Source organism: Musca domestica, unplaced genomic scaffold (genome assembly GCF_030504385.1).
Source record: "Musca domestica strain aabys unplaced genomic scaffold, Musca_domestica.polishedcontigs.V.1.1 73, whole genome shotgun sequence".
In the NCBI taxonomy this organism is placed as follows: Eukaryota; Metazoa; Arthropoda; class Insecta; order Diptera; family Muscidae; genus Musca; species Musca domestica.
The window spans coordinates 2,523,274-2,548,216 of record NW_026712390.1 but is presented as its reverse complement, the minus strand read 5'-3'; the positions used below and the strand labels follow the sequence as shown (position 1 = coordinate 2,548,216).

Here is a 24,943-nt window from a genome sequence, read left to right as displayed (position 1 = left end):
TACCCTCCACCATTTGGAACGAATTTGGACATTTTCAAAAAATAAAATCCTTAAAAAATGCTATTAAAATTTTAAAAATACCGAATATAGCCGTTATATCATCAAAATATCGTATATAGGGAGGTACCGTTATATCGGAGCTGTGCTAAGACCTGGACCAGCATAGACAATTTTCTGTCACAGACTGTAGCATCCATTAGGAACTTCGAATACCAAATTTGAAACAATTCCGGTGAATAATGTTGCTAAAATCATCAAAATACCGAATATAGGGAGGAACTGGCATAAGGGGGCTATACGAAGACCTGGACCTGCATAGACAGTTTTCCGTCTTAGGCTGTAGTATTCATTACAAACTTCAAACACCAAATTTAAAACAATTCCGGTTAATACTGTCGCTAAAATCATCAAAATACCGAATATAGGGAGGTACCGTTATATCGGATCTATACGAAGACCTGGACCAGCATAGACAATTTTCTGTCACAGGCTGTAGCATCCATTGCGAACTTCAAATACGAAATTTGAAATAATTCCGGTGAATAATGTTGCTAAAATCATCAAAATACCGAATATAGGGAGGAACTGGCATAAGGGGGCTATACGAAGACCTGGACCTGCATAGACAATTTTCTGGCACAGATTGTATTTCCCATTACGAACTTTAAATACCAAATTTGAAACAATTCCGGTAGATAATGGCGCTAAAATCATTAAAATACCGAATATCGGGGGATACCGTTATATGGGGGCTATACGAAGACGTGGACCTACATAGACAATTTTCTGTCTTATGCTGTAGTATCCATTACGAATTTTAAATACCAAAATTGAAACAATTCCGGAGAATAATGTCGCTAAAATCATCAAAATACCGAATATCGGGGGATACCGTTATATGGGAGCTATACGAAGACGTGGACCTACATGACCCATTTTCTGTATTTTGCTGTAGTATCCATTACGAACTTCAAATACCAAATTTGAAACACTTCCGCTGAATAATGCCGCTAAAATCATCAAAATACCGAATATTGGGAGGTACTGATATATGGGGCCTATACGAAGACCTGGACCTGCATAGACAATTTTCTGTCACAGACTTTAGGTCCCATTACGAACTCTAAATTCGTAATTTGAAACAATTCCGGTGAATAATGTCGTAAAAATTATCAAAATACCGAATATCGGGGGTACCGTTATATGGGGGCTATACGAAGACATGGACCTACATGGTTCATTTTCTGTCATAGGCTGTAGTATCCATTTCGAACCAATATACCAAATACCAATTTTGAAACAATTCCGGTGAAGAGTGTCGCTAAAATCAATAAAATACCGAATACCGGGGGGTACAGTTATATGGGGGCTACACGAAGACGTGGACCTGCACAGACAATTTTCTGTTTTAAGATGTAGTATCCATTTCGAACTTTAAATACCAAATTTGAAATAATTCCGGTGAATATTGTAGCTAAAATCATCAAAATACCGAATATTGGGAGCTGCCGTTATATGGGGCGCTATACGAAGACGTGGACCTGCAAAGACAATTTTCTGTCTTAGGCTGTAGTATCCATTACGAACTTCAAATACCAAATTTGAAACAATTCCGGTGAAGAGTGTCGCTTAAATCACCAAAATACCGAATATCGGGAGGTGCCGTTATATGGGGCCTATATGAAGACCTGAACCTACATGGCTTACCGTACCGTTATGTGGGGGCTATACGAAGACATGAACCTACATGACCCATTTTCTGTCTTATGCTGTAGTATCCATTACGAACTTCAAATACCAAATTTGAAACAATTGCGGTAAATATTGTCTTTAAAATCATCAAAATACGGAATATTGGGGTATACCGTTATATGGGGGCTATACGAAGACGTGGACCTACATGACCCATGTTCTGTCTTTTGCTGTAGTATCCATTACGAGCTTTAAATACCAATTTTGAAACAATTCCGGTGAATAATGTCGCTAAAATCATCAAAATACCGAATATAGGGAGGTACTGTTATATGGGGGCTATACGAAGACCTGGATCTGCATAGACAATTTTTTGTCTTATGCTGTAGTATCCATTACGAACTTCAAATACCAAATTTGAAACAATTCCGGTGAATAATGTCGCAAAAATCGTGAAAATACCGAATATAGGGAGGTACCGTTATATGGGGGCTATACGAAGACGTGGACCTACATGGGTCATTTTCTATCATAGGCTGTAGTATCCGTTACGAACTTCAAATTCCAAATTTGAAACAATTCCGGTGAAGAGTGTCGCTTAAATCACCAAAATACTGAATATCAGGATGTACCGTTATATGGAGGCTATACGAAGACGTTTACCTACATGGCCCATTTTCAATACCAAAAGTCCTGCAGACATAATACACATCTGAGTCAATTTTTTCAACTTACTATTCGGTATTTTTAAGGATTTTATTTTTTGAAAATTTCCAAAACCTCTGGATATATTAAAGTTAAAAAAAGAAAAATGTTTTCCCTCCAAAAAGAAAAATCTTCATCCGCAACATTAAAGAGTTGCCGAATGCCATAGAACCCACAAGCCAGCCCAGCACATTTGTTAGCCCTTTTTATTTTTGTTCTTTACTTGTGGCCATAATATTGGTTTTGTGCCAATATCTAAGACGGCACAGCCAGTAACCTCAATATGCTCTAATTTGGCAATATTTGTGAGCAATATTCGGCCCCTCTCTCCTCTCTCCCCTCGGCCCTTTTGCTGCTCACTTCCCTCATATGTGTAAAAAATATTTTTTTTGTCAGATTCTCTCTTTCTTTGCTATTTTTCATTATTTGTTCCTCATTAGTGCAAAAGACTTGAGATGATGATATTTGCCTTGACGATGATGGTCATATATGCGGACCACCATTTGGTTGCCTGGCTTTTTTTTTCATTCCATGCCAACATTCGAATTCACACGTCCGTATCCTTTTTAGAGCAATTATTTTTCTCTATCTCTCTGAACGCTGTTTGTAGTCGGTCGGTCGGACTGCTCTTTGAGTTGTGGAGCTAAACTCCAACGAAGGATGTTTCTTGAGGCAATACATTTTGGATTTTTCCACTATCCCCCCTCTCCTCAATGAACTAATTCCGTGGCATTTGATATTTGTTGGCCAAGTCAAAGTCGGGCATGATGGCTGCCAGCTTGGCCTCTATGATGGTCATATTTGCTTCGTAATTAACAAAAGATGTTGAATATTTAAACAAAGGATTTTGTGTTTTGTTTTTGTATTTTTATTTATTTATATTTGCTTCTATTTGGTTTCTCGCTCTCCCTCTCTCTCTCTCTTTGTGATAAAAGGTTAATGCAGGTTTGGAGCAAACATTGATTTTGTTATTTGTTGAAGGATTGGTAATTAATCGGACTCTAGGGGAAGGGGGGGAGGTTTGAGAAGATTTTTGTATTGATGCAGAAAGTCTACTATATAGAGGAGAAAGAATGGGGAGTAGAAAATAGAGCCAATAAGTAATCTCCAATAAAGGGAGGTAGAAAAAATTTCACATAACAAAGGTGGAAGGATCCATTACATTTTTACAACATCCTTGGAAGATTAAAATTGGTACTACTGTGAATATTCTCCCACCAAATACCAAATTTGAAACAATTCCGGTGAATAATGTCACTAAACTCATCAAAATACCGAATATAGGGAGGTACTGATATATGGGGCCTATACGAAGACCTGGACCTGCACAGACAATTTTCTGTCCTAGGCTGTAGTATCCATTGTGAACATCAAATACCAAATTTGAAATAGTTCCGGTAAATAATTTCGCTAAAATCATCAAAATACCGAATATAGAGGGAGGTACCGTTATATGGGGCCTATACGAAGACCTGGACCTGCATAGACAATTTTCTGTCATAGGCTGTAGTTCTCATTACGAACTCTAGAGACGAAATTTGAAATAATTCCGGTGAATAATGTAGCTAAAATCATCAAAATACCGAATATAAGGAGGTACTGATATATGGGGGCTATACGAATACCTGGAGCTGCATAGACAATTTTCTGTCACAGACTATAGTTCCCGTTACGAACTTCAAATACCAAATTTGAAACAATTCCGGTAAATAATGTCACTATAATCATCAAAATACTGAATATTGGGAGGTACCGTTATATGGGGCCTATACGAAGACCTGGACCTGCATAGACAATTTTCTGTCATAGGCTGTAGTACGAACTTCGAACTTCAAATACCAAATTTGAAACAATTCCGGTTAATAATGACGCTAAAATCATCAAAATACCAGAAATAGGGAGGTACTTATATATGGGGGCTATACGAAGACCTGGACCTGCACAGACAATTCTCTGTCATAGGCTGTAGAATCCATTACGAACTTCAAATACGACATCTCATACAATTTCGGTGAGTATTGTACCTAAAATCGACAAAATACCGAATATAGGGAGGTACTGATATATGGGGCCTATACAAAGACCTGGACCTGCATAGACAATTTTCTGTCATAGGCTGTAGTATCCATTACGAACTCTAAATACTTCATTTCAAACCACTCCGGTGAAAAGTGACGCTAAAATCATCAAAATAGCGAATATAGGGAGGTACCGTTATAGGAGGGGCAATACCAAGACGTGGATCTGCACAGACAATTTTGTGTCACAGACTGTAGTTCCCATTACGAACTTCAAATACCAAATTTAAAACAATTCCGGTGAATAATGTCGCTAAAATCATCAAAATACCGATTATAGGGAGGTGCCGTTATATGGGGCCTATACGAAGACGTGGACCTGCATAGACAATTTTCTGTCACAGACTGTAGAACCCATTACGAACTCTAAATGCTTAATTTGAAACAACTCCGGTGAATAATGACGCTAAAATCATCAAAATACTGAATATTGGGAGGTACTGATATATGGGGCCTATACGAAGACGTGGACCTGCACAGACAATTTTCTGTCATAGGCTGTAGTATCCATTTCGAATTTCTAATACCAAATTTGAAACAATTCCGGTGAATAATGTCGCTAAAATCATTAAAAAAAAAACGAATATCGGGAGGTGCTGTTATATGGGGCTATACGAAGACGTGGACCTGCACAGACAATTTTCTGTCGCAGGATGTAGCATCCATTACGAACTTCAAATACTAAATTTGAAACAATTCCGGTGAATAATGTCGCTAAAATCATCAAAATACCGAATATCGGGAGGTACGGTTATATGGGGGCTATATGAAAACGTGGACCTACATGGCCCATTTACGCCTACTGGCAAAATAAACATGTGTGCAAAATTTTAGCCTTTTATCTTAATTCGTTCGAAAGATAGCGTGATTACAACAGACCGATAGACGGACAGAGAGACAGACGGAGAGACAGACGGACATCGCTAAACCGACTTAGAATTTTACGCTGATCAAGAATATACTTTATACTTTGTTGGGTCTGACATGAGTATTTCAAGGAGTTACAAACGGAATGACAAAGCTAATATACCCTCCATAGTATAGTGGAGGGTATAAAAAGTAGAATTAAAAAAAATCTCAGGGCCATCAGACAATTCAGATATGTATACCCCACTCCGTCATTTGGCTACATATGATACGGTCAAAACCTGCCTCATCGTAATAACAGTTTTGGAGCCTAGTCTCTTTGGACCAAATCTACTTTAGGACATTTGGAGTCAATTAAGCGATGTATCCGATTTGGTTCAAACTTTGAACATCGTGATATTTGATTATTATCAAACTTAGATCGAATTAGGAGATGGGGAATATCGCTCCACTTCTTTTGGTACCCACCCACAACAAATGGTCTGGATTTTCACAACAAATAATTTACCTCGTAGGACAAAAAAGGTTAATCTAAGTTTATTCAACCTTTTGTAAATCCTCAGATTTATATCAGAGCTAGGGTAGGTGGGAAAAATCGACAATATCTGCCCACTCCATCAAGGGCCAAAATTTTGAATAATTATAACTCCCCTAAAAGGCCAAATGAGCATCCGATTCTCTTCAATTCTTTCCAAAATAACAATATTTTTTCTAACACAAGATCTATTTTGAAGATAGTGGATGTAGGTCTACTCCCTGTGGTACCTCCCACACAAAAGTTCAAAATTTTAAATAATTATATTTTTATAAAATGCGAAATAAGCGGCAGATTCTTTTCAAATTTCACACATTATTTTTCATTTTTTTTAAGATTGATTTTTATAAAATTTTTGAAGATATTTTTTTCAAAATATTTGAAAAGTTATAGGACCGTGATTTTTTTTTAAATTCTAATAATATTTAAAAAATATATATTTTTAAAAATATTATTTTTAAGCATGATTTTTGGTTTTTTTGGAAATTAATAAAAATTATGCATAAAAAAATTAAAAATAATTAAAAAAAAATTTAATGAATTAAAAATATATTTTTAAAAAATTCACGTTTATATAAACTTGTCTTCAAAAAAATAATAAAAATCGTGCCTAAAAAAATAAAAATAATTTTAAAGAAATTTTTTTTTTAACATCCATAAAAAAAAATTCACGACCATATAAATTTTCAAACATTTAAAAAAATAGTAAAAATCATGCTTAAAAAATTAAAAATAATATTTAAATTATTTTTTTTTGAATATCCATAGTCAAATGAATTAAAAAAATAAAAATCATATTTTTTAAAAAATTCACGGTTCAATATTTGTTCAAATATTTTGAAAAATAAAAAATATCTTCAAAGAAATTAATAAAAATTAAGCTTAAAAATTTTAAAAATAATTTAAAAAAATTTAACGAATTAAAAAAAATATCTTTAAAAATTCACATTTATATAAATTTGTCTCATGCCTAAAAAATTAAAAATAATGTTAAAGAATTTTTTTAAACATCCATAAAATAAAAATTCACGGTCATATAAATTTTCATACATTTAAAAAAAACAAAGTCTTCTTTTTGTTTTTTTTTAATTTATATGACCGTGAATTTTTATTTTATGGATGTTACAAAACAATTCTTGAAAATTATTTTTATTTTTTTAGGCATGATTTTTATTATTTTTTTTGAAGACAAATTTATATAAACGTGAATTTTTTAAAGATATTTTTTTTAATTCATTACATTTTTTTAAAATTATTTTTAATTTTTTTAAGCGTAATTTTTATTAATATCTTTGAAGATATTTTTTATTTTTCGAAATATTTGAAAAAATATTGAACTGTGAATTTTTTTAAAAAATATTTTTAAAAATATTATTTTTAATTTTTTTAAGCATGATTTTAACCATTATTTTGAAAAAAATTTTTTTAATGCATGAAAATTTATATGACCGTGAATTTTTATTTTATGGATGTTACAAAAAAATTCTTTAAAATTATTTTTATTTTTTTAGGCATGATTTTTATTATTTTTTTGAAGACAAATTTATATAAACGTGATTTTTTTAAGCTTAATTTTTATTAATTTCTTTGAAGATATTTTTTATTTTTCAAAATATTTGAAAAGGCATTGAACCGTGAATTTTTTTAAAAATTATTTTTTTTTAATTCGTTGGAATATTGATTTAAAAAAAATAATTTTAAAACTATTTTTAATATTTTTGTAAAAATGCTTTTATTCATTGCCTGAAGATATTGATTTTTTTTCTTTCAAAATATTTGAAAACTTAATTTTTTAAAAATATATATTTTTTAAATTCATTTAACAGTCGATTTTATAAATTTTTTTTTCACATATAATACCATTTAGTCTTCTTGTTGAAACCTACTCTACCTCCTTATAAAAGGAAAAGTCTTCTCATAAAAATCTAGGAAAAAATTAAATAATCCTTATGTATATCCAGGATGTGGGAAATAAGGACTTCTCTGAATATCAGGCTATTGAACTCAATACTAAATCTACTTAAGGTGCAACAATTCTATGCGGTATTTTCGGGCATTGCAAACTATTTCTAATTACAAAAATAAACATGCCGGAAGTTTGACAAATGACAATAGGGAAGAAGAAGAAAAAACAAACAAACTAGCAAATAAAGAAAATGAAATACCAGAAATCGAAAAGACGAAAAAAGGAAACAGGCAAGTTTCAAAAAAAAAAAAAAAAAATGAAAAATCAAAAACTTATTTTTGTAACGTCACAGGGAACTTTTACAACTTACCTCTGGTTGGGCTCCTTCTGCTGCCGCCGCCCCATCATTCGCTGGAGCTGGCACCTTGCCCAGTTCTATGTTATTCGCTGGATCATTGGAAGTCATGTTGGTTGTTGGTACTATGTTCTTATTGTTATTTTGATTTTAATTTTCTTGTAGAAGAAGAGGAGAAGAGAACCAAAAAAAAAAAAAAAACAACCTGGGATATTGTTTCTTAAACTACAGGATATGCTTGGTTGTTGGCAGGCGGGCGGGCCGGCAGGCAGGTAGGCAGTTATTTTCCCCTTATTTGAGGGGGATTGGATTCCAGGAAGACTTTTGGCCAAAGAAAAAAAACGGGGATATTGAGGTTGGTTTTGGTAAAACTTTTCCACTGTAGAATTTTTTTACAGTTTCCGTTTTTTATTTTTGACATGCAATCTCACTCAATGTGAGTGAAGTTTGTTTGTTTTGTTTCGGTACAAAACCATAAGGTAAAGCAGAAAAAACTTATCCTGTAATTATTTGAAGAAGAAGAAAAAAATATTTTCACTTTTTGTTTATTTTTTTTTCGAGGAGTTTGGTTTCAAGTCGAAGTTTATTGGGCGGGCGATTTCGTTTTCTGTAGCAATTTTCTTGGTTTTTTATTGATTTTATTTTATTCCACACAAGTTTCATTTGTTTCGCTGCTGTTCCATTTAAAAATATATTTTTTGGGATTTTTTTTAGATTTTTTTATACTTGTATAACAGTTAACAAAAACTGTTATACTACGAAATTTAACTCTTGACTCAACAAGATAGCTATATCTAAGAAAAGTAAGAATTATTATGCATTTTCATAGGAGTATAACAGTTTGGCATAACTGTTATACAGCACGAAAAACTGTTCTAAAACTGCAAAAATGTTATTTTTTTAATAATATATTTTTTAGATTTTATTATACCTGTATAACAGTTAATAAAAACTGTTATACTACGAAATTTAACTCTTAACTCAACAAGATAACTATATCTAAGAAAAGTAAGCATTATTATGCATTTTCATACGTGTATAACAGTTTGGCATAACTGTTATACAGCACGAAAAACTGTTCTACAACTGCAAAAATGTTATTTTTTGGAAAATATAACAAAATAAGGTTTAACAAACCACTTCACTGCGTGATTAAGTGCGTATTACTGTCCCAAATAACTGTCATACAACTAAAATTAGAACGTTCCTAGGCAGTCATTACTAATGAGACCTGAAATAGCGGTATATACATATTTTCTATTTATTTTTGAGTCAAAGTAATAAAAAATATATATGTTTTGGATTTGTTTTTTAACTATTTTTAGTTGTATAACAGTTAACAAAAGCTGTTATACAATGAAATTTATATGAATTTTCAATCGTTCTACAATTGCAAGAGTGTTCTTATTTGAAAAATGTATCAAATAAATATTTATCCAAACTATTTACAATTATTTACAACTTGATTTAGTCCGTTTTATGGTTAAAAATAACTGTTATACAATTAAAATTAGAAAATTCTTAAATAGTCCTAAATAGTGAAACCAGAAATGGTGGAATATACATATTTTCTATTTATTTTGCGCCAAAGTAAAACAATTTATTTTCTTTTTTGATTTTTTAGCTTTTTTTTTAGTTGTATAACAGTTAACAAAAACTGTTATACTATAATATTTAACTCCCAACTCAACAGGATAGCTATATTTAAGCAAATTAAGCATTCTTATGCATTTTCAGAGGAGTATAACAGTTTGGCATAACTGTTATACAGCACCAATAACTGGGCTACCAGTCAAAAAATGTTCTCATTCGGAAAATTTAACAAAAGAAACTAACAAAACTATTTACGACTTGACTTAGTCTCCATTATCGTTTAAAATAACTGTTATACAAAGGAAATTATTTTTTTCTAACTGCTATACAATCATATATTTATGAGAACTACTTTCTTCATTGTTTCAATTAAAGAAATTTATAATTTTTGGGTGTGTTTGAAAAGTATAACAGTTTATATAACATTTGAAAAATTCTCGGTTTTTGGAATTTATATAACTTGTATGAAGTGGCATAACATTTTGAGCATATTCTGCCTTCCAAAATGATGGGAATTCAAGTCAGTTTTAAAATTTTAGGAAAATTTTTATAATTTGCTCTCATCATAAGTTCCACAAATGATAAAAAATTTAAAAAATTTTAATACCCAGAATTTTTTAAAATATAACAGTTTAGGTATCACTTTTATACATTTACAAAACTATAGATTTTGATTATTATACTAATTTCATGGGAGAGTAAGTGATAGCCTAAAGACACACTCCCACACACACACTCACACATGAGTTGCGTTCATCATCGCCAGTCATTATGGCGTCTGCCAAACATTGTCTGGAGACTTCATTTCAACAAAATTTAATGAGTTCTTGTTTTTTTTTTCTTTCTTGGTTTCCGTTCTCCATAACCAAATAAAGCCATTGATGGCTTGTGTAATTCAATTGGCCAATTGCCAATTAAAACCAAAACAATCCGCAAAAAGGATAAGGTCGTTTTGTTTTGGAAGGAAATACATGAAATTTCCACTTTTCAATGACTTTTGAAATCTAATTAAAACGGCAAGTACCACACAAGATGGAGGTATTTTTCTAATTAAATTAAAAATTAGGAAATAGTATGGTTTCTACATGGCTTAGTTTCTCATTAAGATGAGTAATATATAAACAAAACCTTAAAATTTTACTTCTATTGTAAATATTATTATTAATTTAAGCAATTTCAGTAATTTTTCAGGTGTGGTGAGTTTTTACGGAAATTCACCACACCGTGGAAATGGCTGGAAATCATCGAAAATCGCGTAATATTGAGTAATTAGACATTAGAAAATTTTCCTTTCAATTTTTTCTTCGATTTTTATAAAAAGATGAAATTTTAAAGAAAAAAGTCGTTACACTTGAGTTTTTTAGGGTTCAGAGACCTATTTTACAGGATAGCAATCAACTTCTGTTTTCTATATTCCAATTCACACAAAATTAAAGTAAATGCAACAATTTTTCAGGTGTGGTGAGTTTTTATAGAAATTCACCACACCTTGAAAATTGCTGGAAAATAACGAAAATCTCATAATATTGAGTAATTAGACATTAAAAAATGTTCCTTTCAACTTTTTCTTAAATTTTTAACAAAAAAAGTTAATTTTAATGAAAAAAGTCGCTACTCTCGTGTTTTTAGGGTTCAGAGAGCTATTTTTGATGCATAGCGATCAACTTTTGTTTTCTATATTACAATATACACAAAATTAAAGCAAATGAAACAATTTTTCAGGTGTGGTGAGTTTTTACTAAAATTCACCACACCTGAAAATTGTTGGACATCATCGAAAATTACTTGAAATTGAGTAATTAGACATTAAAAAATGTTCCTTTCAACTTCTAACATTTTTATCAAAATAAATAAATAAATTTTAAAGAAAAATGTCGTTACATTTGAGTTTTTTAGGGTTCAGAGAGCTATTTTTGATGCATGGCAATCATCTTCTGTTTTTTATATTACAATTTACACAAAATTAAAGTAAATGCAGTAATTTATATGGTATGGTGAGTATTTACGGAAATTCACCACACCTTGAAAATGGCTGGAAATCATCGAAAATCGCGTAATATTGAGTAACTAGACATTAAAAATTTTCCTTCACTTTTTTTTTTAATTTTTAACAAAAAAAGTAAATTTTAATGAAAAACGCCGTTACGTCGTTTTTTAGGGTTCAGAGAGCTATTTTTGATGCATAGCAATCAACTTCTCTTTCTTATATTACAATTTACACAATGTTAGGGCAAATGCAACAATTTTTCAGGTGTGGTGAGTTTATTCAAAAATTCACCACACCTTGAAAATGGATGGGAATGTTCTAAAATTACTTAGTATTAAATAATTAGACATTAAAAATCGTGTTTGTCCACTTTTTTTCTAAAATTTTTATTGAAAAATAAATTTAAATGAAAAGTTTTTTTTGTTAACTTTTAAGTTTTTTTAAGGTTCCTGAAACATTTTTTTGCGTGCGAAATTGTCAATTTCAGTTTCTGACATCAACATTTAGACAAATTAAGGCAAATGCAGCCATTTTTCAGGTGTGGTGAGTTTTTACAAAAATTCACCACACCTTGAAAATGGCTGGAATTGTTCTAAAATTACATAATATTGAGTAATAAGACATTCTAAGATTTTTCCTAGTATTATTTCACAAATTTTTATCGAATAAAGAAATTTAAAGAAAAAACCAGCACTCCCAATTTTTTTTAAGGCTCAGAGATAAATTTGTCCGTTTTTGGCATTTATTATACGTTTCTAACATCCATATTTACATACAGTGAATGAGTTTTCATAAAAATTTACAACTCCACGGTTGGTTCTCCGACTCATTTTTGGCCAAGTCAATGTTTCAAACATTAATATTTTCACAATTTTAAACGAATGCAATTGTTTTACCGGTGTGATGAGTTTTTTTTTTATAAAAATTCACCACACCTTAAAAATTGCTAAAATTTAAAATAAATAGCTTATTATGAAGTTTAAAGGCAGTTACACAAAAACGTTCTCCAATTTTCCCCCAAAAATTTCATTAAAAATTAAATTTCCTCCATTCAAGACATTCTTCATCTCCTGGCCTTTTTTTACACATTTTTACTTATGCCATGTTAAATTTCTAAGTTTCTTGTACTTGTACATGTACTTTATGAATAATATTTATGCCTCAAAAGTTACCATTAAGGTCTAAACTGAAAAATACAGTCCTTTGGGTTAGAATCGGAAATTCTGGTTGAAATTTAAGACTCTCGACTCAAAACTATTTTTAATCATCTAGAGACATATAAAAAATATTTTAAGCTGTTTCAAGCAATTTTCGAGGTGTGGTGAGTTTTGAGAAAAATTCACCACACTCTAATTTTTTTTTTTCAAATTAATGATAAATTATTTGTTGATGGGGAAACAATATTGTAAAAACAATTTTTTGCTTCAAACGTTTGAGAAAAATGGTCGAAATTTGTGAGAGAATTAGTGTTTGGATTTGAAATATTCTTTTATTATTTTAATTTTCCATTCAAATTTATGGTTTAATAAAATTCTTAAACATCTAGATATGTGAAGAAAAATATTTTTAGGTGATTTACGTAATTTTCAAGGTGTCGTGAGTTTTTGTGAAAATTCACCACACCCTAAAATTGATGTCAAATCAAAGAAAATTAATTTCTTAATGCGAAAACGACATTTAAAATAATGGCTCTGTCTTCAAAGAAATGTATCGTACATGAATTTCTGAGGAATGTCAGGTATTGATTGGACTTTAGAAGATTGGATATAAATTTTATTTGTTTAAATTTGTAATTGAAATTTACGATGTTAAGACAGTTTCTCTACATCCAGATATATGCATAAATGAATTTATGGGTTTTTTAAGCCATCTTATATGGGGGCGAGTTTATTTGAAAATTCACCACACCCTTTAATTTGTGTCAAATTAAAGAAAATGTGTTTGTTAACTAGAAAATCCCTTCCTTTTTCGCTGTTCTTTAAATTTTTTCCCTAAAATATTTTTAGATTTCGTAATTTCTTCTAGGACCTTGAAATCCGACATGAATGCCACAATAAAAATTCAAATATATTCAGCAAATTTCTTGGATATACACATCAATTATTTTTTATGCAGTTTTACTAAATTTCTTGGTGTGGTGAGTTTTTGTGAAAATTCACCACACCCTAAAATTTGTGTCAAATATATAATGTAATATATAATATAAAAAATATATAATATAAAAAAAAATATTTTGGTCTCAAAAAATTCGAATAGAAACTTAAAGTTGTAAAAAATTCAATATTTTTTTGCTGGATTTAATTATGGCAGCCTATTTTATATTTTTTAATTTTAGTAACATTCAGGAATTGAAAAATCACATTCTAAGACTTTGTATATACATAAAAATTATTTTTTATGTCATTTGCGCCATTTTCAAGGTGTGGTGAGTTTGTTTCAAAATTCACCACACCCCAAAAATGGGTGTCAAATGAAAGAAAACGTGATTTGGATTACGAAAAAGTAAGTATTTTGGTGTCCTATCATTACAACAATATACAATGGTCAGTGTTTGCTTAAAATGTGAGTGTGTGTTTCGAGAGTTTTTTTAAGGCAGTCTATTTATATTTAATACTATTTAAATTTAATAATATTTGGAAATTGAAAACCCACATTCTATGCCTTTGCACAAACAAAAAAATTATTTTTTATGCAGTTTGAGTAATTTTCAAGGTGTGGTGAGTTTGTGTCAAAAATGGGTTTCAAATGAAAGAAAAATCGATTTGGATTACGAAAAAAGTAACTATATTTGTGTTCTATGATTAGAACTATTTACAATGGCCAGTGTTTGCTTAAAATGTGTGTTTGCTTCTTATAAATATTTAATTAAGGCAGTCTACTTTATATTTTAAAATTGTATAATATTTAGGAATTGAAACACCATATTCTAAGCCTTTGTATGTACATAAACATTATTTTTATGCAATTTCAGTCATTTTCAAGGTGTGATGAGTTTGTGTCAAAATTCACCACACCCCAAAATTGGGTTTGTAATGAAAGAAAAATTGATTTGGATTACGAAAAAAGTAACTATATTTGTGTTCTATGATTAGAACTATTTACAATGGCCAGTGTTTGCTTAAGATGTGTGTGTGCTTCTTGTAAAGATTTAATTAAGGCAGTCTATTTTATATTTTTAAATTTAATAATATTTAGGAATTGAAAAAACATATTCTAAGCCATTCTGAATACATAAAAATTATTTTTTATGTCATTTGCGCCATTTTCAAGGTGTGGTGAGTTTGTGTCAAAATTCACCACACCCCAAAAATGGGTTTCAAACGAAAGAAAAATCGATTTGGATTACGAAAAAAGTAAGTATTTTTGGTGTCCTATCATTACAACAATATACAATGGCCAGTGTTTGCTTAAAATGTGTGTGGGTTTTTAGTAAAGATTTAATTGAGGCAGTCTATCATATATTTTTCAATTTTAGAATATTTAGGAGTTGTAAAACCACATTCTAAGCCTTTTTACATAAATAAAAATTATTTTTTATGCCATTTGCGCCATTTTCATGGTGTGGTGAGTTTATGTCAAAATTCACCACACCCCAAAAATGGGTGTCAAATGAAAGAAAAATCGATTTGGATTACCAAAAAAGTTAGTATTTTTGTGTCCTTTCTTTAGAACAATATACAATGGCCAGTGTTTGCTTAAAATGTGAGTGTGTGTTTCGAATAAAGATTTAATTAAGACAGTCTCTTTTATATTTTTAAATGTAAAACTATTTAGGAATTGAAAAACCACCTTCTAAGCCTTTGTACATACATAAAAATTATTTTTTTATGCCATGTTCGCCATTTTCAAGGTGTGGTGAGTTTGTGTCAAAATTCACCACACCCCAAAAATGGGTGTCAAAAGAAAGAAAATTTGATTCGGACAACAAAAAGAGTAACTATATTTGTGTTCAATCATTAGAACAATTTACAATGGCCAGTGTTTGCTTAAAATGTGTGGGTGATTCTTATAAATATTTAATTAAGGCAATCTCCTTTATATTTTTCAATTTATAATATTTAAGAGTTGTAAAACCACATTCTAAGCCTTTGTATGTACATAAAAATCATATTTTATGCCATTTTAGTCATTTTCAAGGTGTGGTGAGTTTTCGTCAAAATTCACCACACCCCCAAAATGGGTGTCAAATGAAAGAAAAATCGATTTGGATTACGAAAAAAGTAAGTATTTTTGGTTTCTATCAAAATAATTTTATATAACTGCTATTTTTGGCATAAAAATTGGGATTTAAGAGCTTCATTTTCGTTTTCCTTAGTTTTTTGTTTTTTTTTTAGATTTTTTAACGACTCCCAGGACCTTGAAATCCCACACGAATGTCACATTAAAAATTTAAATATAGTCAGCAATTAAGAAAGGAACTTGAAATAAACTCAATATCAACAACAACTACAGCACTGCGCGGAATAAACTTAAAAAATAATTGTAATAAAAAAACCTTGAGTCACGGCGTTCTAACATGTGCAAATCTATGGGAGATATACATGAACTGCTACTCCATTAAGTCGATTGAGATGACATAGTCCTTTAGATGAATGCAGTGTGTATGTGTGGTGAAGGCATTCTTCTTCTTCAAGCCATGACTTGTGGTGGAGGTCTGATGTGTGTGCGGAATATTGCTTAGATTGTTATGTAGATTTATACATCCAATTATTTGGTTGTTTTCAAACACACACACACACACATATAATCTGATATCTCCTTTGCCACTCTATTATCCTTGGAAAATGTCATGAAGATGAAATTGAAAACCTTAACACTTTATTTTTCCCTTCTCCAAGGCATAAATAAATCATCATCGATATATGGTGATTGGATTTTTTTTTGTTTCGATTTTTCTTCTTCTGCATTTTTTCAATACTGCTGTCATATGAAACAGTTTTGAGGGGGGGAAAAACTGAATTTACACGAAAACATGTCGTATGAAAGGAAGGGGGAGGAGAAACCAAGCAACAATCCTTTTATCACACAACAAGAAAGAAATAACAAAGCACGTGTCCTTTTTTTTTTTTTGAAAACATGTTGCCACATAAAGCCTTCAGTTTTCTGCTTTTTCGTTTTGAAACGAAACATTATACAGAAGTTATGCATTTGTCATGTTTACATTTATGACTGCCAGGAGAGTGAGTAGAACAACACAAGGATAACGAAGCAAAAAACAAAAAACATGAAATGCGACATTGACACTGGCACTGTTACCAAAGCACTCGCACACACACACACTCACAAATACAGATCTGTGTTATTGTCACAGAATTTGAAATACAAGTTGAGCTTGAACATGGCAACCAACCATCAGCAATCAGGCGTCAGGCATCAACAGCCATCACTTTCCTTGCCATTCAAGCGTAATGTCACCACATTCTAAAATAAAAATAGAATTTTACAAAAAAAAGTGAAAAAAAAAACCGAGCATCGAAAGTGAATTTTATATTTGAAAAATGTTGGCCGTAGGCATTTGTCATAAAACAGGTGGTGGCAGGTAAATGTATACATATTATTGCAAGGGGGTTACGAAAAAAAATTTCAAAAAGTGTGCCAAAAGTGTGCCATATGAAATGACATTTATCCATTGCCATGGAAAATATTAAAATATTTACACTTAAGCAAGTGCAGCTAAAAATATAACTGCATAAGTGGCATCTGCATATGCCTTTGGCCTATTTTTTTTGCTCACAAAATTGAAAGAATATTAAGTCTACATCTATGAAATTCTAGGGGTTTGGGCGTTTAACTCGCTGCAAACGGGGTCAAAGCAATGAGTTTTGTTTTCCAATCAATTAGTTAGAGTCTAATTATGTAATTTCCTCAATTTCCCGGGTGTGGTAAGTTTTGGCAAAAATTCACCACACCTTGAAAATGATGTAGAATAATTTTATAACACGTACTGGCATAAACTAGAAGCATGATAACATTTTTTTGGTGTGTTGAGTATTTCCAGAATTTTGAAAGAAGTTCTATGGATCTATGGGCGTTTATTTACCTCAAACGGGGTCAAAGCTATGAGTTTTGACTTCAAACCCATTAATTAGTGTCTAATTATGTAATTTCTTTAATTTCCTGGGTGTGGTGAGTTTTGCCAAAAAATTCACCACACCTTGAAAATGATGTAGAATAATTTTATAACACAAACTGACATAGACTAGAAGCATTATAAACATTTTCGAAGGTGTGGTGAGTATTTCCGAAACATTTTTTTGGAATTTGAAAGAAGTTCTGGCATCTATGGCCGTTAATTTACCGTAAACGGAGCCATAGCAATGACTTTTGATTGTATATCCGTTTATTAAAGTCTAGTTATGCAATTTCTTCAATTTTGTGGGTGTGGTGAGTTTCGGCAAAAATTCACCACACCTTGAAAATTATATAAAATAATCTCATATTACATGCTGTCATAATATAAAAGCATTTTAACGTATTTTTAAAGGATGTGGTGAATATTTTCAGAGTTTTTTTTTTTCAAGAATTTTATTATTTTTTTTTTATTAATTTTTAAATTTGAGAAAGTTAAGACGGTTTTTTGCCGCAAATTACCTTGTATCGATTTGTAATGGCTTTACCTGCCATCGTTAGGTTTTAATTAAGAAATTTTCATAAAGTTTTTGGAGTGGTGAGTTTCGGTAAAAATTCACCACACCATGAATTTAACATAAAATGAATATATATAAACTTTTGTTGTTAAATTAGGGGATTATAGACATTTTTAGGGTGTGGTGAGTATTTTTAAACGTATTTTTTTAAATTTTGAAAGCGTTCATTCGCCACAAATAGTATTGTATAGACGTGGAATGACTTTTCGTGCCATTGTTAGGGTTTAATTGAGAAATTTTCATAATTTTTTAGGTGTGGTGAGTTTTGGCAGATATTCACCACACCGCTAATATAACATAAAATTAATAAATATCAAGTTTTGTTGTAAAATAGATGCTCTATAGACATTTTTCAGGGTATGGTGAGTATTTTTACATGACTTTTTCAACATTTTGAAAGTGATATCCATTGACTTCATAAAGTTTTGAAACTAATTTTTATAATTATTTTTTTTTAATTGTAGAACATAAGGCTTTTCATTGCTCGTTAAAGACCTAGTATAAATAATTTTTCATTAAAAAATCATGGTATAGTTTCTTAATTAAAAATTTCCAATTTTATTTTTTTTTTGGTGTGGTTAGTTTTGACAAAAATTCTCCACAACTTAAAATTAATATAAATTAATTTAAAATTGCCTACTTTTATGAAATTAAACTATTTTAATTTTTATAAGGGGTCAAAAAATAAAAAGGATCAAAAGGCCTCTAATTTTTTTCAAATATTTTCCGCCTATTTTGGTGGCCATTACTAATGTTTTTAAACAATTTGGTTTCATTTCTAACATTTTTCTGGGTGTGGTGAGTTTGTCGGGAAATTCACCACATCTTGAAAATTTGCAATTTCGAATCTTAAAAACAGGGGAGTAAATTAAAAATAATTTTTTTAAAAATTCACTGCATTTTGAAAATGGGAAATTGGTTTTTATTAAAAAAAAATATAGAAATAAATGTCTATTTATTTTATTTATGATTTATGATTAACAAATTGTTTGTATCTTATTTTGATATTTTGAACCATTTTTTAGGACAAATAGTTTGTGTATTTCCAAGATTTTCTATAAAATGTTCTAAACAATATTTTACAAAATCATAAAGGAAATTAAACCGGAATCAAAGTGACCTTTTATTTTTTAGTAAAAAATATTTGTTTTTAGTAAAAACAATTTAAATATTTTGCCAAATTAATTTAGTTTTTAATTTTTAGTAAAAAATAATTATTTTTTTTAATTTTTAGTAAAAAATATTTGTTTTTAAGAAAAAAATTTAAATTTTTAACCAAATTATTTTTTTTTCTTCTTTATATTGGGTTTAAATTACATCTTGCGTCCATTTTATGGCCATAACTAATGTTTATAGCCAATTTTTCTTCATTTCTAACATTTTTCTGGGTGTGGTGAGTTTTTTCGAGAAATTCACCACACCTTGAAAATTTTATAAAATATCAAAGGAAATTAAATTGGATTCAAAGTGACTTCATTTTTTAGTAAAAAATGTTAAACATATTACCAGTTTTAATTTTTTTTCATCGACATCTTGCCTTTAAAATACAACTCGCTTCTATTTTATGGCCATAACTAATGTTTATAGCCAATTTTGCTTAATTTCAAACATTTTTCCGGATGTGGTGAGTTTTTTGAGAAATTCACCACACCTTGAAAATTCGCGATTTCGTATTTTTATACATCGGGAATTATATAAAAAACAAAATTTTGGCATATTAAAACACATTTGCAGAAGCAAATTCGTTTTTTGTTTATCTAAATTATTTAGGAAAAATCTCATTTAAGTCTCTTAGGAATTATGATCAGCAAAATGTTTGTATTTAAATGGTATTTCCATATTTTGAAAATGTTTTTGTAAAGAAAATTAGTTTCATGTATTCCAACAATTTTATGTAAAATGTTCTCCATAATATTTTATAAAATATTAAAGGAAATTAAACTGGAATCAAAATTAATTTCTTATTGTTAGTAAAAAATTAGGCATTTTACCAATTTATTTCTTTTCATCGTCATATTGTGTTTTAATTGTATCTTGCTTCTATTTTATGGCCACACCTAATGTTTATAGCCAATTTCGCATGATTTCCAACATTTTTCTGGATGTGGTGAGTTTTTCGAGAAATTCACCACACCTTGAAAATTTGCGATTTCGCATTTTTATACATCGGGAAGCATATAAAAAACAAAAATTTTGCAAATTCAAACACTTTTGCAGAAGTAAATTCGTTTTTTTCCAAATTATTTAGGAAAAATCCCATTTAAGTCTCTTGGGAATTATGATCAGCAAAATGTTTGTATTAAAATGTTGTTTCCATATTTTGAAAAACAATTTTAGTGAAGAAAATTAGTTTCATGTGTTACCACAATTTTATGTAAAATGTTCTCTACAATATTTTATAAAATATTAAAGGAAATAAACAGAAATCAAAAAAAAAAAAAGAAAAAAACTTTTTATTTTTAGTAAAAAATTAGGCATTTTACCAATTTTAATATTTTTTCATCGTCATATTGCCTTTAAATAACATCTTGCGTCTATTTTATGGCCGTTACTAATGTTTATAGCCAATTTGGCTTAATTTCCAACATTTTTCTGGTGTGGTGAGTTTTTCAAGAAATTCACCACACCTTGAAAATTCGAGATTTCGCATTTTTATACATTGGGAAGTATATAAAAAACTAAATTTTTGCAAACTCAAACACTTTTGCAGAAGCAAATTCGTTTTTTTTATCCAAATTATTTAGGAAAAATCCCAAATAAGTCTCTTAGGAATTATGATCAACAAAATGTTTGTATTCAAAAGTTATTTCCATATTTTGAAAAAAAAAATTGTGAAGAAAATTAGTTTTAGTATTTCCAACATTTTATGTAAAATGTTCTCCACAATATTTTATAAAATATTAAAGAAAATAGACAAAAATCAAAAAAAGGCTTTTTATTTTTATTAACAAATTAGGTTTTTTTTACCAATTTTAATATTTATTCTTCGTCATATTGCCTTTAAATAACATCTTGCGTCTATTATGATGGTCATAACTAATGCTTATAGCCAATTTTGCTTAATTTCCAATATTTTTCCGGGTGTGGTGAGTTTTTCGAGAAATTCACCACACCTTGAAAATTCGAGATTTCGCATTTTTTACATCGGGAAGTATATAAAAACAATTTTTGCATAGTAAAAAAATTTTGCAGAAGCAAATTCATTTTTTTTCCAAATTATTTTGGAAAAATCCCATTTAAGTCTCTTAGGAATTATGATCAACAAAATGTTTGTATACAAATGTTATTTCCATATTTTGAAAAACAATTTTTGTGAAGAAAATTAGTTTCATGTGTTTCCACAATTTTATGTAAAATGTTCTCCACAATATTTTATAAAATATTAAAGGAAATAGACAAAAATCAAAAAAAAACTTTAGTAAAAAATTAGGCATTTTACCAATTTTAATATATTTCTTCGTCATATTGCCTTTAAATAACATCTTGCGTCTATTTTATGGCTATAACTAATGCTTACAGCCAATTTCGCTTCATTTTCAACATTTTTCTGGGTGTGGTGAATTTTTTGAGAAATTTACCACACCTTGAAAATTCGCGATTTCGTATTTTTATACATCGGGAAGTATATAAAAAAAAATAAATTTTTGCAAATTAAATCACTTTTGCAGAAGCAAATTCGTTTTTTGTCAAAATAATTTAGAAAAAATCCCATTTAAGTCTCTTAGGAATTATGATCAGCAAAATGTTTGTATACAAATGTTATTTCCATATTTTAAAAATCTTTTTGTGAAGAATATTAGTTTTAGTATTTCCTAAATTTTATATATAATATTTTCTCCACAATATTTTTTTTTTAGAATATTAAAGGAAATAGACAAAAATCAAAAACAAAAAACAAACTTTTTATTTTTAGTAAAAAAAAATTGGTAAAACAATTTTAATATTTTTTCTACGCCATTTTGCCTTTAAATAACATCTTGCGTCTATTTTATACCATAACATAGCCAATTTTGCTTAATTTCCAACATTTTTCTGTGTGTGGTGAGTTTTTTGAGAAATTCACCACACCTTGAAAATTCGCGATTTCGCATTTTTATACAACGGGAAGTATATAAAAACAAATTTTTTGCAAATTCAAACACTTTTGCAATAGTTAATTCTGTTTTTTTTCAAATTATTTAGGAAAAATTTCCTAAGGAACTGTGTTCAGCAAAATTTTCATATTATAATGTCTTTTCGACATTTAATACAGTTTCTTAAGAAAATTAGTCTATGTATTTCCAATTTTGCTTAATTTCCAACATTTTTCTGGGTGTGGTGAGTTTTTCGAGAAATTCACCACACCTTGAAAATTCGCGATTTCGCATTTTTATACATCGGGAAGTGTATAAAAACACAACATTTTTGCAAATTCAATGCATTTTGCAAAATTAAATCCGTTTTTTATTCAAATTATTTAGGGAAAAATCCCACTTAGATTTCTTAGAAACTGTGATTAGCCAAGTTTTCGTATAATAATGTTCTTTCGACATTTAATACAGTTTCTTGAGGAAATTAGTCTGTGTATTTCCTTAGCACCCTTGAAAAAGCTACAAGTTTTGTTGCCGTTGTTGTTTTTTTTCTTTCTTGCCTCCTTGTCTTTCCTTTAGAAAGTGGAAATAATAAAACAGCAGTACAATGCCGGAAGCGTCAACACTCGCATGTGTAAACATAAACATTTTCTCGCATGGCATACATAGGAAAAAACAAAAAAAAAAAAAAAAAAAAAAAAAAATAGGAATAAAGGAGACACACAGACTCACAGCTGTCAACGTGGCGGTAGACATATCAACCAACATATGTACATACGGACATATCGCTCCACGGCTGCAGACACATTTAATGCCATAACACCAAAAGAAGAACAGCAGTGGCAGTGTTGCTGTTGTTCTTTCAAAATGACAAGCTGTGTGAGCCTACTGGCTTACATTTTCTGTAAGTGTGTGTGAGAGTGTCCTGCCTAGAATTGTTCTGCTATGTGAGAGAATGTTTGCGCGTAGCAATGTTATGGCCGTAGGATGATGGCAAAAAAAGACAAGCAACAACTAAACTACAAAATAAGGCAGTTTTTCAAATCTCAAATCATGTGAATGAAATGAAGAAGTCAAATCAACACACACTTTCAAATGAACGTCGTAAAACTCACACACACACACACATATGGAATGGCGGGCGAAAGGGTTTCTTTTTTGGAGGAAAAAACATGGTGGTTTTTTTTTTTGTAAAAAAAAAGTTAATAACAAATTCTGTGTCAATTGCATGCAAATGGTACTTATAAGTAGGGGAGAAGCATACACACACACAGAGGGCAACTCAGGCAAAGACAAGCCAACATTTGTGCCTTGAATTTTTGCCACTGAAAAATAAAACGGATATGCTTTCAAAACCTCCATCAAACGGATGTTGTTTTGCGTTTGAGTGTAAGCCAATGTTCTTTGGCACTCACACACACACACACATAGTGTGTGAGGCGAGGTTTTTTTTTCTCTGTGAAGCTAACTTTTAAATATTAAACGCCGAGATTCACAATTCATGTAAATTTCATGATGTTAACATTTTGGGGTAAAGGTCGTCTGTGTGTGTTTTTTTTTTTTTTTTTGAGGGAGATTTTCATCAGAAACCAGATTACCCGGTCAGTTTTTATTTTTCACTATTTTCTGTTGGTTTTAAATGTTAGAGGGCATTTAAGTGGATTTTTGTTCCTATGGTCCTATGTAAATTTTATGCTTGGTGGATTACTGCAGGTTAGATCTTTGAGGCCATAATGTGGTAGCTGTCTGTATCTTTCATTTTGATGTTGGGTAATTTTAAATGATTTAATTTTTTTTGGGAAAAAGTAAGAATGTCTATTTCAATTACATTTTAAGTCTCTAAACCTTCAAAAAGTGTAATAAAATAAAAAAATCAAAATAATTTTGCCACTTTTAAGTAAATATTATTTTTATTGAAAACACAAGAGGAATATATAATTTTGACATAAATCTCATTATGTTAATAAAATATATGCTTCAATTTTTCGGATCTTCTTTTTTCAGTTTCTCTTAATTTAGAAGAAATATCTGTCTCATTTTGCTTAAAATCCTTGATAAAAACCCATAAAGACACTAAAAACCTTCATTTAAGTGATAACACTTAAAATTTCGTTAAAAATCCGCATTTTTTGAACTGTGGTGAGTTTTTTTCGAAATTCACCACACCTTAAAAAGGTTAAATTCCTACCTTTAAAATAAGTCTAATGTCATTAAATGTACTCCCACGTAAATAATGCCGCCGTAAATCGCCTTATATCCAAAAAAAAAAAAAAAAATAGGCTGCCAGTTGAGATTCTGACAAATCTATGAAAATCTTTATTTTAATGCCATTAAAAATTCAGAATCATATACTTTGTATTCAAATTGAAAAATTATGTCAATTGCAGCCATTTTTGAAGTGTGGTGAATTTTTCTTGAAATTCACCACACCTCAAATATGTTTAATTCATATTAAGAAAATCCTTTTAATGTCATAAAAATTACTCCCACGCAATTTATCGTTCCCAA

The 24,943-nt window shown here is 30.0% G+C and overlaps 1 protein-coding gene across 3 annotated transcripts in view; it reads right to left on the bottom strand.

The window, feature by feature from the left end:
- The window catches only part of LOC131806354 (venom dipeptidyl peptidase 4-like), a 372,031-nt gene that overhangs the window by 34,983 nt on the left and 312,105 nt on the right, over positions 1-24,943 (bottom strand). Inside the window, exon 2 of one of the 3 annotated variants that reach the window (XM_059130379.1) lies at positions 8,154-8,638. The exons of the other annotated variants lie outside the window; for them this stretch is intronic. Within the exon in view, the coding sequence (XP_058986362.1) occupies positions 8,154-8,249 (96 nt within the window). The 5' untranslated portion in view covers positions 8,250-8,638. The remainder of the gene's footprint in view (positions 1-8,153; positions 8,639-24,943) is intronic. 3 annotated transcript variants of the gene reach the window in all.